This window comes from Manacus candei, unplaced genomic scaffold (genome assembly GCF_025592945.1).
Source record: "Manacus candei isolate 608988 ecotype Guabito, Panama unplaced genomic scaffold, ASM2559294v1 h1tg000033l, whole genome shotgun sequence".
Lineage (NCBI taxonomy): Eukaryota > Metazoa > Chordata > Aves > Passeriformes > Pipridae > Manacus > Manacus candei.
In genome coordinates, this window is record NW_026138081.1 from 3,408,472 (window position 1) to 3,423,051 (window position 14,580).

The following is a 14,580-nucleotide window of genomic DNA, read 5'->3' on the forward strand; positions in this document are numbered from 1 at the left end:
TTAGTCTGTCTTTACTTCTTGTTCCCATCTGAATGATACAGGTGATAATTTCTTAAATATAACGAGAAGTCTTTGAACATTTACACCTGATATAAAATAGTTCTATCCTTGGTTTCCTAATAGGTGTGTTTGCTTGGAAGATAAAGAAAGATGGACTCCTCAGCAGTTGTTACAACATAGTTTTATAAACATTCCACGAATAAAAATACCTGTAGCTGAAGAAAATCTAGATGGTAAGGAACTTGGTTCTTCCCATATTCTGCTAAATAAGTGGTTACATGCCTGCAATAACAGAAAAATTGAGCTGTGCTACAGCTTCACAAGGCAGCACGAGTGTTTTACATGAACTAACTTGAAAGCTTGTGTGGTCTATAACTTCTCTATCCATGACTAGCTGGGGTGGGCTGACTAATGTTGTTTCTTCAGTAGAAGCAGCTTGTGCTTTAATGAAAACTGTAAATTCATCCATGTCCTACATGGCGTAAATGTAGACCTAAGTTTGTCCTTGGAGGATGGTGTTCCAATGAGACTTCTTTGCTTGTCATGTTCTTAAAATCATTCCTTTGTCTAGCATAATGTTAGTAATTAAAAACTGTATGAAGGTTTATGCTTGTACCAGAATTTAACTCTACACAGCATAGCACTTCTGTATTCTAGGTTTTAGTTGCACTTGAAGTTATTTAGTTTTTATCTCCTTCATGGTACTTACTTGTGAGTCCCTCATGCCTTATCCCCATATTACCATGGGTGGTAACTTTGTCTTCATTACAGATTCAGCAGGTGTAGATTGCATCGAGACAGTTATACCCAGCAGTCAGATATCCAGTGCTTCATTCTTCACAGAAACACAGAGACAATTTTCACGGTACTACAATGAGTTTGAAGAGCTAAAATTACTTGGCAAAGGGGCTTTTGGAGCAGTCATCAAGGTATGGTATAAAAATTATTTCCTCTAGAATCCTTTTTGGGGGTGTTTGTTTTCTCTGAAGCAAAACAATATATTCAATGTTTGCATGGTTTTATTTATCTGCCAATGTGCTCTCTGTAGTGTGGTTTTTATCTGGAATTGGATAGGCTGAAAAGTTTTGCAAGAAGTTTCTGGGAATCTGCGGAGAAGCCTGTCAGAATGGGGAAGCTTGCATTTGACTTGTAGTCATTTTCCAGGTGGAAGGAAGACTTCCTGTTTCATGAAATTATTCCACTTCTGGCTCTGCTTGGTAAGACCTTTGTAAGCATTTGACTTTAGATTAATTTAAATTTTGCAGGTAAGAAATAAGCTTGATGGTTGCTATTATGCTGTGAAACGTATTCGTGTAAACCCTACCAGCAAGCAATTTCGGAGGATTAAGGGAGAAGTAACGTTACTTTCCCGCTTGAACCATGAGAACATTGTGAGGTATTACAACGCTTGGATAGAGAAACATGGAAGTCCTGTTCCCACTGTGTCATCATCTGAAACAACCGAAGAGAGAACAACACCCCCCAAAGCTGGTCTCTTCATCCTTACCACTGAGGAGACAAATGATGTGGAAACTAATGCTCCTCCTCCGGTTTTGACAAGTTCAGTTGAGTGGAGTACTTCATGTGAAAGATCCTCCAGCAGCAAATTCAATGGAGCTGATCAGGAGTCCAGTGATGACGATGATGACGGTGATGGCGTGTTCTCGCATTCATTTTTGTAAGTAGGCTTCAGTATTGGTACTGTCAGGGACATGAACAGAGTTCATTTTTCCAAGCTTGTGTCTTTTACCATTCTTGCGTCTTTTGTCAGAAGTAGTTCACTGCATTTTTGTTCTGTCCCCTTGTTCAAAAACAGTGTATTTGCCAGCAGTCAGGTAGACAGGAAGAGGAAAATCTGTTGGTCTTTGAGGAAAATTTTGGTTTAGACTTCATGAAGTTTCTTATTATTTGTGCCAGAATGCATGACTGTTTACCTTCTGTTGGACTGTCTTGTCCATCCTTGAGAGTAAGGGGTTTCTAATAAACAATAACAGAAATATTACAGATCTTGAAAAATACCAAACTTGCCCTTTCTTTTTTGTATTGGTTTTTACTAATGTATTCCATACCTTCCTCCGTATATGGTGTGGCTCTTTCACAGTGACTTTTTTTCTTTTTGAAGCAAGTAAGTTTATCTCAGTTTTGCTTACTGCATATAGAAATTAAATTTTACTGATGCAAATATGTACCTTCCCTTTTAGAGACTGGGCTGTCAAAGGAAGTGTTGCTTTGCAAGCAGGATACTTTTCTGGGTATTGTTTTCTTTTGCTTTTTTGTTTAAGGCATCTAGTTCTTCAGCAGAAGCTTAGATTTTCTTTTTTCCCCCACAAATAATTTCCAGATTTCTTAGTAAATATTTCTTGGTATGCAGAACTTTTGGGGTTTTTTTTTCTTTCTCTTTTTAAACAGGCCAACTACAGATTCTGAAAGTGAAATAATTTTTGATAATGAGGATGAAAACAGTAAAGGTCATTCCCCGGTAAGTATAAAGCAAGTAAAAGTTAAAAGATCATAAAATAGTCTTTGACAAACAAACAGGTCAGTTAGGAAGTTTTGTTTTGCTTCTGGTGTAAGTACAGAACCGTATAAGGTGAATATATATTATTATATATATTATTATACATACATATATATTGTATATATACACACCATATCAAAGTTGTTAGTTGAGGGTGGGGGTTGCATTATTTATCAAGCAAGCTTTGTATCTTTTAGTTTCAACTTTTATTTTTATTCTTTCTTTTTAACATGACATAGATTGAAATTTAGGTTTCATCTAGATCTTCTGGAATGCTTTGCCTCCAGTGTCTAATGATGGCAAAATGTTACTCATTTTCACTTTGAAAATGAGAGTTTAGTCACACCTGGTTTTCTATTTTATTTAGAAGCAATGGCATTACAAAAATGTCATTATATTATTTTGCTATTTTTCAAAACTAGCCATAGAAGGTGAGTTCTCATCAATGTGTTCCAGCCATTAAAAGATAGTAGTATGCATAATAAAAAAGTCTGCACAGCTTCCTGTAGCTAACTGTTCTGTTGACTTTATTGTGATAAAGAACGAAGAAGGCAATGAAAAGAATAGCCATGGAGGAGAAGACAGGACACCAGTCATTCAGACAGTGCATTACTTGTACATTCAGGTACAAACATGGTTGTGTTTTCAGATAAAAGGATATTGTTTATTTCAACCTGCAAAGACTAATTGCTGGTTTTCACGAAAAAAGTAATGACCTTTAAAAACGCAAATGAGTAAGTTCAATGTTGTTTTTGCAATAGACTGGTTTTCTAAAGGCTTGGCTGGTGGAAGGCACTGTGCAGTGCACATGGCTTGTTATGCCTTCCAGGGCTCTGTAGTTGTGCCTGGAGAAAGCAGTTTTGTAGCGCCATAGTGCATATTAGGATAATTGTTGTTGCTTGTGTACAAGTAAAAGCTGGCAATTCCTGACCTAACCATAGAACAACCCAACCAGCCAACCTTTGAGACCATGACTTCCAAAGCACTACTTTTCCTCATGCTTGTTGTTTGTTTAGAATATCCATTCCAATCTCGTAATGCTGTAGCTGGTGTTCCTCAGTTTGGTTATGGTGTTAATTCCCAATGTGGAGTTGAAGTATACTGTGTTGAATTCCAGAGGGGAAGTTGTCTTTCACAGATATGAAAAATTCCTCATTGTTTTCAATGGCACAGTTTTGTGTATGCACTTTATTTTAATACAAAACAGTAATCTGCAAAGCCATTGTGTGGCTCTAACAGTGGCCACAAAATGAAATTCCCACAGGTTTGCAACTAAAGGCTTTACTACTGCATCTCCTTTGTGTTAGGAGTTAGATCGTTTCTGGGAAAAGTCAATTATCATAGCTAACTGTTCTGTGGTGATGTGCAGTTTTTTGTAATGCACTTAATGCTGCAGGTTGTCTAGAAGGAAGATACAATTAAATGGAATTAGATTTTAATAGACTTGTTTGCATGCGCTGTGTATATTCATAATATAAAGAGTTAAGGTGCCAAGTAAAAAAAAAAAGCCAGAGATTCTTTTGAGTTTGGGTTAAACACACATTATGGCTTGGCTGTTTTCACCTTGTTAACATTTATGTTAGAGAATATGCTACTCTGCAAGCTTATACCATTGTTCGAGAAAATGGAGTAGGACCCAAAAGTGGATGTATGTTTTCTAGCTAAAAGACAGCTCTCAGGAAAATTCCAAACAGCTCCATGCTTTGGGGGTACTACTTGCTCCCAAACCATGGCAGTAATATGCTTACTGACACAAGTTTCTGATAGTCTGTTGTCTTGACAAAACTGTTCTTCCTTCCCTCTGTCCCCTATGTATGAAGATGGAATACTGTGAAAAGAGCACATTAAGGGACACTATTGACCAAGGGTTATATGAAGACACCAGTCGGCTTTGGAGGCTTTTCCGAGAAATTTTGGATGGGTTAGCTTACATCCATGAAAAGGTTAGTAAATATGACAGTTATGACATATCCATAATATCTGTGCTATGTCTCTCTCTCCGTGGGTTTCTTAATATTCAGTTTGGGGCATTTATTAAGGTTTTTTTCTTTGCCCTTTCCATTATGAATCTGTTCTTGGGGTTTCAAGTATTTTATGTTTAAACTTGAATTTTATAATGAACCACTTCAGATTTTACCCATTCATCATAAAGATTTTACCATCTTTTAAAAAAAATTTTTAGATAGCTGGTAGCACTGAAAATTGTTCCTAGCTTCTGGGCTACAGACTACAGTCTGTCTGCAAAATTATTCTTCAGTGACTTAGCAGTAGACTTTCCACTGTAATAGAAGTATATAATATGATTCTCCAGTCTATTATATAGAGTTTTATTTTTAATTATGTTGATTGTTTAATATTTTGTGGGTCTTTTTTTACTGTCCTGTTGTAACAGGGAATGATCCACAGAGACTTGAAACCTGTGAACATCTTTTTAGATTCAGATGATCATGTGAAAATTGGTGATTTTGGTTTAGCTACAGATCATCCAGCAAATGCAGTAAGTACAGCTTGAAGTGAATGAAAAAACTCCTTGAATATGGTGATGTAATTACATGAAAGGTGAAAACACAAAGTCCAATGAGCATGATGTTTTTATACTGTGAATGCCATAAACTTGTTTAAATTTCTAAGGTTCTAGAATTAAACCATGTACTGCCAACCAAAGTGGAAAGAAAAGCCAACAGAAGTGTTTCATGTACTATTTACAGTATGTCTGTTTCACTGATTTCAGATGCTCTCTAAACAAGAAGAAAATCTCTCTGATGGTTCTGCTATGTCTGACCCATCAGGTTAGTATACATTGCAGCTTTTTCTAAATTATTTTAAGCAAACATTTGTATTAGGCAATCTTGTATACTCTGTTAGAACTTCCTTTCATTCTTCGAAATAATACTTTTTTTAATTGAGGCCAGGGACAGGACATATCAACCACCAACTCTTGGGTAGATATATTACATATAATCTGGCAGTTTTGCCCATTATCTAAATATTAATTTGCTTCCACTTCTGGCCTTCTGCCACAGATCAGTGCTTTCCTCTGGTGAGGTATATAGACATCCTGTATATCTGTTCCATCTGCACTTCTGTTCTCTTGCCTATACAGGACAATTTCAAGACTTCGGGGTCTTTTGGTTGGGTTTGGGTTTTTTTTTTTGACACTGTTGAGCCTGTTTAGAGGCTGAGTTTTGTGTTTTGGGAAAACTTTAGTACATAGTATGTCTTAAGATGAGTGATGAGTGTAATGGAAATGAAATTTCGTTGTAGCATTTATGTACTGACTTACTACAAATCTGTATAGCAATCGATAGGTTTATCTACTGTAGATTCACATGCGAAGTTTGACTGTCTTGTTTTGCCAACTGTTCTCAACTGGGTCTCTCTCAATAAGGACTGAGCTCCAACCTAGAAGAAAGAGGAGGCTTTTTTGATGTAGCATTTCTTTCCCACTTGAAACTCGTACTGTCATCTTTTTCCATGTAGGTAATTTGACGGGGATGGTTGGCACCGCGCTGTATGTCAGCCCAGAGGTCCAGGGAAGCACTAAATCTACATACAATCAGGTATGATTTGAGTAGACTTAATAAAAAGGTAGCATGGAATCTTACGTGTACCAGGTATGATTTGGATCATTCCTCCTCAACAAAGGTGAATTCAATGTGAAACAGGGTGTGGTGAGACTGCTGTGATAATCGGGGGAATTAAATGTTCCTTCAAAAGGAAACCAAGGGTAGAAGGATGTGTGCAAGCCAGCTTTTCTGCCTGTGCTGTGATCATGACTGGATGCAAGGAACTTCACGTTGAAAGCATGTAATCATGGAGGACCTTTATAACTGAATAGGATAGAAAGCTTACAGTCTTTAGTTGAGGTAAAATGTCATCATCAAAAGTATATATTGCTCTTCTGGATTTCTAGACTATGATTTGGAAGGTGGGGGTGCATCGTTTTTCATCAAAGAAAATCCTGTTTATATGCAGAGACAAACTAAATTTCAAAGCAAGAATGTTTTCAAAGTGGAAGTCATAGAATCATAGAATGGTTTAGGTTGGAAGGGAGCCCAAAGATCATCCAGTTCCAACAACCTGCTATGGCCAGGGGCACCTTCCACTATACCAGGTTGCTCCAAGTCCCACCTAACCTCACCTTGAACATTTTCAGTGATGAGGAATCCACAACTTCTCTGAGCAACCTGTTCCACCCTCACAGTAAAGAATTTTTTCCTAATATCCAATCTAACCCTACTCTCTTTTGGTTTAAAGCCATCCCCCCTTGGCCTATCACTAAATGCCTTTTTACAAAGTCCCTCTCCATCCTGCTTGTAACCCCCTTTGGGTACTAGAAGGCTGCAATGAGGTCTCCTCAGAGCCTTTTCATCTCCAGGCTGAACAATCCCAATTCTCTCAACCTTTCCTCATAGGAGAGGTGCTCCATCCCTTTCATCATCTTTCTGGCCCTCCTCTGGACTTGCTCCAGCAGGTCCATGTCCTCCTTATGTTGGAGGCCCTGGAGCTGGATTCAGTACTCCAGGTGGGATATCATGAGAGTGGAATAGTTGAGGAGAATCACCTCTCTGAACCTGCTGGGTCACACTGCTTTTGATGCAGCCCACGATGAGTTCGGATTTCTGGGCTGCAAGTGTGCACTGTCAGATCATGTTGAGCATCTTGTCAACCAACATCTCCAGATCCTTCTTAGGGCTGCTTCCAATCCATTCTCTGCCCAGCCTGTACTTATACTTGGGATTGCCCCAACCCAGGTGCAGGACCTTGTACTTGGCCTTGTTGAATTGCATGAGGTTCACACAGGCCCAGATCTCAAGCCTGTCCAGGTCCCTCTGGATGACATCCTTTCCCCCAGCATAATAAATAATAAAAAAACCACAAAAAGATGCACAAAAAAACCCACCGTTCTCTCCAGTTGTAATACACCATGAAATTTAACCTAAACATTTTTTTTCCCTCTGCTGTTCTTTGGAGAATTCATTGTAATGTGTAAATTTTTCTTTTTTTTTTTTCTTCCTTAGAAAGTGGACCTGTTCAGTCTGGGTATAATATTCTTTGAAATGTCTTACCATCCTATGAATACTGCATCAGAAAGGATCTTTGTTCTTGGTCAGCTAAGGCTGGTAAGTACACAAATATGAAACATACTAATTCTATGCATCAAATAGTTTAAGAGAAGTAAAAGCATGCAAAACATAACAAAAAATGTTTCCATATGGAGTGCTTAAAAACAAAGTTTGCAAAACATACAATGAAAAGTGAAGAATAAAATTCAGGCTGGCACTGACCCACAGCAATAGTGGACCAAGGGTTTGAGTTGATGATCTCAGAGGTCCCTTCCAACCCAGCTGGTTCTATGATTCTGTGATTCCTTTAATGTGCTGGATTCTAATGGTATTGCCATCAGTCACTGTTCCATCTGTGAAACTAATGTTTATAGTAGAGAATATTAGAGGTGTAAATGTCAGATAAAGGCATCACAGCTTTAGTATACATGGGTTTAGGCCTGATGGGTCTTTCTCAGGAATCAGTTGGTATTTTAGTCGGTAAATGCTTGTCATTATGAGTTGTATTTTCATTATACAAAACAACATTACGGCATTCTTTTCCTTTTAGCTATACAAACTAACTTTGCAATGTGGGGTTTACTTGTTTATTTGGGGGTATTTTTTGTTTTTCCACGGGCAATGAAAATGCTTCGTTTCTCTGTATAAATATGTAGAACTTAAAAATAAGACTAATCTGAGCAAGCTGGACTGCTTGTTGTAATTTGTATGTGAATTTTGTTTTTGTTAGCCCACTATTGTATTTCCCAAGGATTTTGATGAAGTCAAGCATGCAAAGCAGGTAATTTTGAAGATATTTTAACTATTAGGTATTCCCTGTCAGGAAACATTAGTTATGTTTTTTTCTTCCTAATTGCCCATTTAATTCCCCACTTAGTGTGCTCTGCCAAGTTCTTACATGACATTAGAACAAAGTAAGGAAAGAAAATCTCAAAAGAATATTCTGAGTTGACATGGAAATATATTTACCCACAAAATTCCCTGAGCACAGTCATAAAGAAATTTAGCATTCACTGGCACACCTTTTAAGCTCTGAGAGACAATTTTGACTTTTTATGCTCAGAGAAATGACAGTTTTAAATTGTTTAACTTTTGAAATAAATCTGTGTCACATAACAGAAAAAGATGTGCAAGCTCAATTGGCTGCTCCGAGCTTGAAAGAGCTGCCAAGAGCTGTTCTGGATGCCTCCGTGGCAGAGTGTTGAAATAATAAGTGTAATCTTTTTTGGACCATCTAGATAGCTTTTCCCTTGTGCTGGTCAACTCTTTTGTTGACCATTAGTATTAATTTTTTGTCTGTTATGCTTGTAGAATAGCAATCTGCATGTTACTAGCATCGTAAAAATGTTTCCATGTTGTACATTTTACGGAAATATGCCAGGAAGATTCCCCCTTCTTTAATATTTGTATCTCTCAAATCTTTGTTTTCATGCACGCAATTCTGCTTTTTCATAACTTTGTAGAAAAAGAGATGCCAGAGCCAGCACACCATGGAACAAAGGATAAGGATATTACATATTTTGTCAATCCAGAAGGCACATTTCTAATAATTTTTGTGGTTTAGTAAATTTATTCAGATGATAATAGAAGATACTTAGAATTTAATAAGCAAATAATATGCACCCCAGAGGTTCAGATTCTGCTTTTTTTTGTCCCCTGTAAAGTCTCAATTTTTTTATTAAAGTGATGTGACTGAGATTTGTTGTAAACACTCTAATTTACAAAATCTTTCTAATCTATAACATTTTGATATAATTCTAGAGATCGGTTATTACGTGGCTCCTGAACCATGATCCTGCAGCACGACCAACAGCTGTGGAGCTGTTAAAAAGTGAACATCTTCCACCACCACAAATGGAAGAGTCTGAACTCCATGAAGTACTCCACCATACCTTAGCAAACGTGGATGGCAAGGCCTACCGGACCATGATGAGTCAGATATTTTCACAGCGTATATCTCCAGCAATAGACTATACCTATGACAGTGATATGCTGAAGGTTTGTAGGTGTTTGGGGGATGCATGGGTTTGGCTTTTTTCCCTGTGTTGAATTTTAAAAGAATGTGTTTATATGGATAAACTCTAACTTGTTTGAAAGAATTGCATTATCTCTTAAGATTAACCTTCACCTTGGTTCCCATTTAAAACTATGATCTGTACTGTGTGGGTTTGAATAGCCACTTTGCCTTTGAGCCTTTCTTCAGTGAAGAAACCAGCAGTGTTTGTAGCAACTAAAGCTTTAGTCCAGATGATTACTTTCTTTACTCTGAATTTCTGTTAAACTAGTGGTACTTCCATCTGATTGCCAACAGAAAGTGTTACCTCTGACTGTTTTCTTCCCTTTCTAATCAAAGTGATTCTTCTTGGTTTAACTGCTGTTAAATATTTCTGAATCTAAAGAAATACAAGGTAACACAGTACAATAATGCTTTGCATAGTTCTAGTTATTTTTATTATTGTAAGCATTGCAATTTATTGTAGTGGGACAGGGTAGCAGATTGTTTATTGCCTATATTACCTGGAATGATTGCCTACACAGAGTGTTCATTGCATGTGAATTATATATGTACTTTTTATTTGTGATGGTTTCAGGGTAGTTTTTCTGTTTGGGCAGCCAAGATACAGCAGCATGTATGTGAGATTGTCAGCCGGATATTTAAAAGACACGGTGGGTGTGTTTACAAAAGTCATTCATTTCATTTTTTGTGATTGAGTGGATTTAGGAGAATGGAATGGTTTTACTGCTGTAAGAGGAGTCAGAAAGTATGTTCAATAGGTGCACATCATTTGAAGTTTTTATAATATTTTTTATTGTTATTTTGTCATGCCAGTAATAGCTACTTATATCAAATCTGAATGATTCACATTTTCTACAAAAAGAACAGTGAAAATCTTAATTATGTTTTTGAATGTACATGGTTGTTCTGATAAGTCAGTATGAGCTTTTAAGGTAAGGAGAGTTATGCAAAATCTAGATCTGAATATAAGGGTAGTTCTAGAGTGAAAGACCAAGCATCCATAACCTCTCTCTGAACATTGCCAGAATGGGAAAGGCATAAGAAAGAATGTGGAAACAGTAAGCATATAATGGTACTTTCAGTAATACTACTCTTGGCAATGCCTTGCTGTTCAGGAACTTCCTGAGCCAAAGCTGATGCTATGATGTTTAGTAGTCTTCTGTTTTAATTTCCAGGAATCTGTCCAGTCATTAGTAATAGTATTTGCTTAAATTTAGTTTTTGAAAGGAAGAAAATTTATGCAGACACTGTCACACTTGCAATGTTATAAATTGTGTTGGTTTATAGGTGTTCATGATACTATTTTATATGAATATAGAGACTTTTAAAATATAAACTGTGAGATTTCTTAATATATCATAAACTCATTAAACATGATTAAAATTTGGCAATACAGAAGAACAGGAAACTAAGAAATATGAAGTCAAGAAATAAGTTACTCTCTCCCCTCCACCTCTTTAAAGCTTGACAGACTTTGGAAAGTTTGTCAGCATTTTAGAAACTGAAATGTTTTCATTCTTTTGGGAAAGAAGGGGGGATACATATATATTGTTTTTTCTATTAGATTGTATCTGCCATCTGTAATGGTTAGAGTAATTTCTTTCTATGTGGGGCTTTTTCTTTCTAATTTAAAAGTTTATGTTGAAATCTAATTGAAGACATGAGTTAAACTTCTATGAGAATCACTAGGGAATTTAAAACAGGAAAATATGTTTCAGTGATGACGGATATTATTGGTAGTAAGGTTTCAATGAAGATGAGATTCATACAGATAGATGGTTGCAAAACATAGCCAGAAAAAAGAAGTATTTGAGGTTTTAAAATGATACATAAGCACTTCTAGTATGTTTTTAAGACAGCATTTGTTCCATATGGAAGTGCCTCTAGACCAAAGCAATTACCACTGGTAACTGCAGAGATTCTCATCTGTTTTGTGTGCATGCCTTTGTGAAAGGTGGTGTTTAAAGAGGAATGGCAAGGTGAGGATTCAGCTGGGCTGTGGAATTGGCAGTCTCCTCTTTCACTCTGTGGGCTGCCTGCTGAGTCTAAGAAATATGCGAGATAGAACATCTAAGTTTGTTTTATGCTTTTGTTTAAATGTGGAAGAGGGAAGTCTATTAAATACCCTTAATGTAATTTTTAAAACGCATGGATTTACATTATCATGCCCTGCAAGGTTGTTCATGAACTTGTAAAAAGCAGATGTTACTTCTGAAATGAGAGAATAGTATTTTCTGATTGTTATGCAGGAGCCATCAAGCTTCATACTCCGCTGCTAATGCCCAGAAATAGGAAACTATATGAACATAATGAAGCTTCATATTTCATGGATCACAGTGGGATGCTGGTAATGCTTCCTTACGACCTCAGGGTAAGTAGTGTTATCTCTGTAGGCAAAGCTTGGTTTGAAGTGTGCTACGATGTTTGCAGATTCCTTTGATTCACTAGTTACAAATTTGGTTTAGGCTTATGCTTCTTCTGACTGCTGAAGTAGTGTACCTTTCTGTGTCTGTTCCTCTACTCCTGTTTTTTTACTCCTAGTCTTTCATCAGCTGGAGCCCTGATGACATATTGAAGAAATAGACTTTTTTCTTTTTTTTTTTTTTTTACACATAGGTGAAAATAATGTTTTTATTTAAAACTTGCAGCAAGGATGATTAGATTAATATTACTTGGTTATGGCAAGTATTTAAGGCATTATATTACACATATGAGAGTACAAGTGTAACTGCACGGTAGTAGTTCGTCTCCAGGTACAGAGCCCAGTCAGACTGACTGTTTTGTTTCAACAATTTTCATGTATTTTGTTTTTCAGATTCCTTTTGCAAGATTTGTAGCTAGAAATAACATATCAAACTTGAAAAGGTAAGAGACATAGAGGTGATGTTTTGCACAGATACCATGCTTTGACAGTGACTCTTGAAGAGGTTGATTCATTCTTCGATGTTTTCTTTAGATACTGTATAGAGCGAGTTTTCAGACCTCGGAAGTTAGACCGCTGTCATCCCAAAGAACTCCTAGAATGTGCATTTGACATCGTCACATCTACCGGAAATAGCTTTTTGCCTATAGCAGAAACAATTTATGCCATTTCAGAAATCATTCAAGAGTTTTCAGTGCTACAGGTAGATTGTCTGATCAGCCCTTTTGCTCTCTTTTCATCCTAAAAATTTAGTCTAAGTAGATATTTAGTCTAATGTATTTCAAAAGGATACTTTGTTTAACCTTCACAAGTACACTTTCACTTTTTATCGGTAGTCAATTATAGAACACTGTTATTTAAATAAAAAATATGCTTTGTAGGTGAACTTAAAATGAAGCATAGGTTTATGTGCAAAAGAAATAATAATTGAATCCTTTACAGTGCCATTGAAATAATGTCCTTTTGCTGTCACCCAAGTGATTATTGTAGAATGGGACAAGACTTGCCATTCTTTAGTTATAGATGGAAGGTAAGGTAGTGAAAGAAGAGGTTTGAAGTTAGTTTTGAACTATTACTAAACATTTAGGAAGCCTCTTTGTTTTGTGTGGGGTTTGGTTTTTTTAAGCAAAACACAATGCAATAAAACTTGCCTTTTTCATTTCTTTCTTCTTTTTATTTTATACTTTGTTAGGAAAGAAATTACAGTATTTATTTGAACCACACGGCCTTACTGAAAGCTATACTTTTGCACTGTGGGATACCAGAGGACAAACTCAATCAAGTCTACATCATTCTACATGATGCTGTGGTAAGGCATTAGTTATTAATCTAATTTCTGTAATCACCACTGTAGAGTATCCTATTTTGTGGAGCTGTCTAAAAGCCCATTGCCAGCATAACCAGAGGTATCCTGTTGTTGATACATAAAAAGACTGGCTATCTTTGGGCTGTAAACATAGGATAATTACTTTTCTGTTACTTCTGGGTTGGGATGGTTTAAGATGATTTTTTTAATGTATATTTATGAGAGAATTATTCACCTGTATAATCAAGAACTGGCAGGCTAGTCAATATAAACTTTAAAACTTATCTTAATATCAGGTTGGTCTTTTCTAATTTATAAGCAGAGAGTATAGATGAAATTCATTTGAATAGGTACATAATGCATAAAATCCAATAAAATGCCATTTGAATCTGTTCTTCCTGTAGACTGAAAAGCTAACTAAAAGGGAAGTGGAAGCCAAATTCTGTAATCTTTCTCTCACATCAAATAGTGTAAGTAATTTTAATTCAATGTTAATTTCCCTTTAATTTGCCATAAGTCAGTAATATTTTATTGTCTTTGTAATTTAATCAATGAGAGTAAGAAAAATAACCTGTTACTTGTGCTGTTCAAAATAGTCTCTTTCCAAGTAGTCTGACTTGGTTCTCTGTTTTCTCTGGAAGTCAGTATCAGAACTGTTCAGGTTTCTTCTTTAAACATATTTTTCAGTTGTGGAAACTAATACCATCCTGTACGGTGGTATTTAGTAAAACAAACTGAGACAAACTTTAAAAAAAAATTCTGCGGATGTTGATGAATGTGCATAAAGAGTTGAAGTTAACTTCTGGACACTCTGAGACTTGTCTGTCTATTCCTTTCCTCAACTCACTAGGTAAAAACAGGCTTCTAAGCAAAACAAATTTTCCGTTTTTTTTTTTTTTTTAGATGTGACCTATTATGAGCACTGTCTGTGTTCCTACATGTGTTTATAATTTTATTTTTCCATTTTAGCTTTCTCGACTCTACAAATTCATTGAGCAGAAGGGAGAAGCAAGTAATGTATTTCCATTTTTAAACACAATGATAAAACAAAAACCAGGTGTCACTCAGCTCTTGAAACATGGCATGAAGGATTTAGAGGAAATCATTGGTCTGTTAAAGCATCTGGGAATAAAACTTCAGGTTTGTAAAATACATTAATGGATTTACAGGCTACTGGGCCTTGTAATTTGTCAGGAAACAAAGTAATGATATTTTAGAACAGAAAAAGCACATCAAAGTGTCTTTTGATGG

General features: G+C 36.3%; 1 protein-coding gene across 3 annotated transcripts in view; it reads left to right on the forward strand.

Annotated features, from left to right (window-relative positions):
* Window positions 1-14,580, forward strand: part of EIF2AK4 (eukaryotic translation initiation factor 2 alpha kinase 4) — a 36,490-nt gene that overhangs the window by 9,420 nt on the left and 12,490 nt on the right. For 2 of the 3 annotated variants that reach the window (XR_007905152.1, XM_051791323.1), the window contains exons 10-28: window positions 124-233; window positions 772-929; window positions 1,266-1,678; window positions 2,410-2,479; window positions 3,060-3,143; window positions 4,339-4,461; window positions 4,911-5,015; window positions 5,250-5,307; window positions 5,999-6,078; window positions 7,540-7,641; window positions 8,315-8,365; window positions 9,346-9,582; window positions 10,176-10,251; window positions 11,851-11,972; window positions 12,417-12,466; window positions 12,558-12,726; window positions 13,216-13,332; window positions 13,734-13,799; window positions 14,299-14,469. Coding sequence is in view for 2 of the 3 variants with exons in the window: in XM_051791323.1 (XP_051647283.1) it covers window positions 124-233; window positions 772-929; window positions 1,266-1,678; window positions 2,410-2,479; window positions 3,060-3,143; window positions 4,339-4,461; window positions 4,911-5,015; window positions 5,250-5,307; window positions 5,999-6,078; window positions 7,540-7,641; window positions 8,315-8,365; window positions 9,346-9,582; window positions 10,176-10,251; window positions 11,851-11,972; window positions 12,417-12,466; window positions 12,558-12,726; window positions 13,216-13,332; window positions 13,734-13,799; window positions 14,299-14,469 (2,362 nt within the window). In the remaining variant the exon portion in view is untranslated. The remainder of the gene's footprint in view (window positions 1-123; window positions 234-771; window positions 930-1,265; window positions 1,679-2,409; window positions 2,480-3,059; window positions 3,144-4,338; window positions 4,462-4,910; window positions 5,016-5,249; window positions 5,308-5,998; window positions 6,079-7,539; window positions 7,642-8,314; window positions 8,366-9,345; window positions 9,583-10,175; window positions 10,252-11,850; window positions 11,973-12,416; window positions 12,467-12,557; window positions 12,727-13,215; window positions 13,333-13,733; window positions 13,800-14,298; window positions 14,470-14,580) is intronic. The other variant, XM_051791324.1, reaches the window with a different exon arrangement.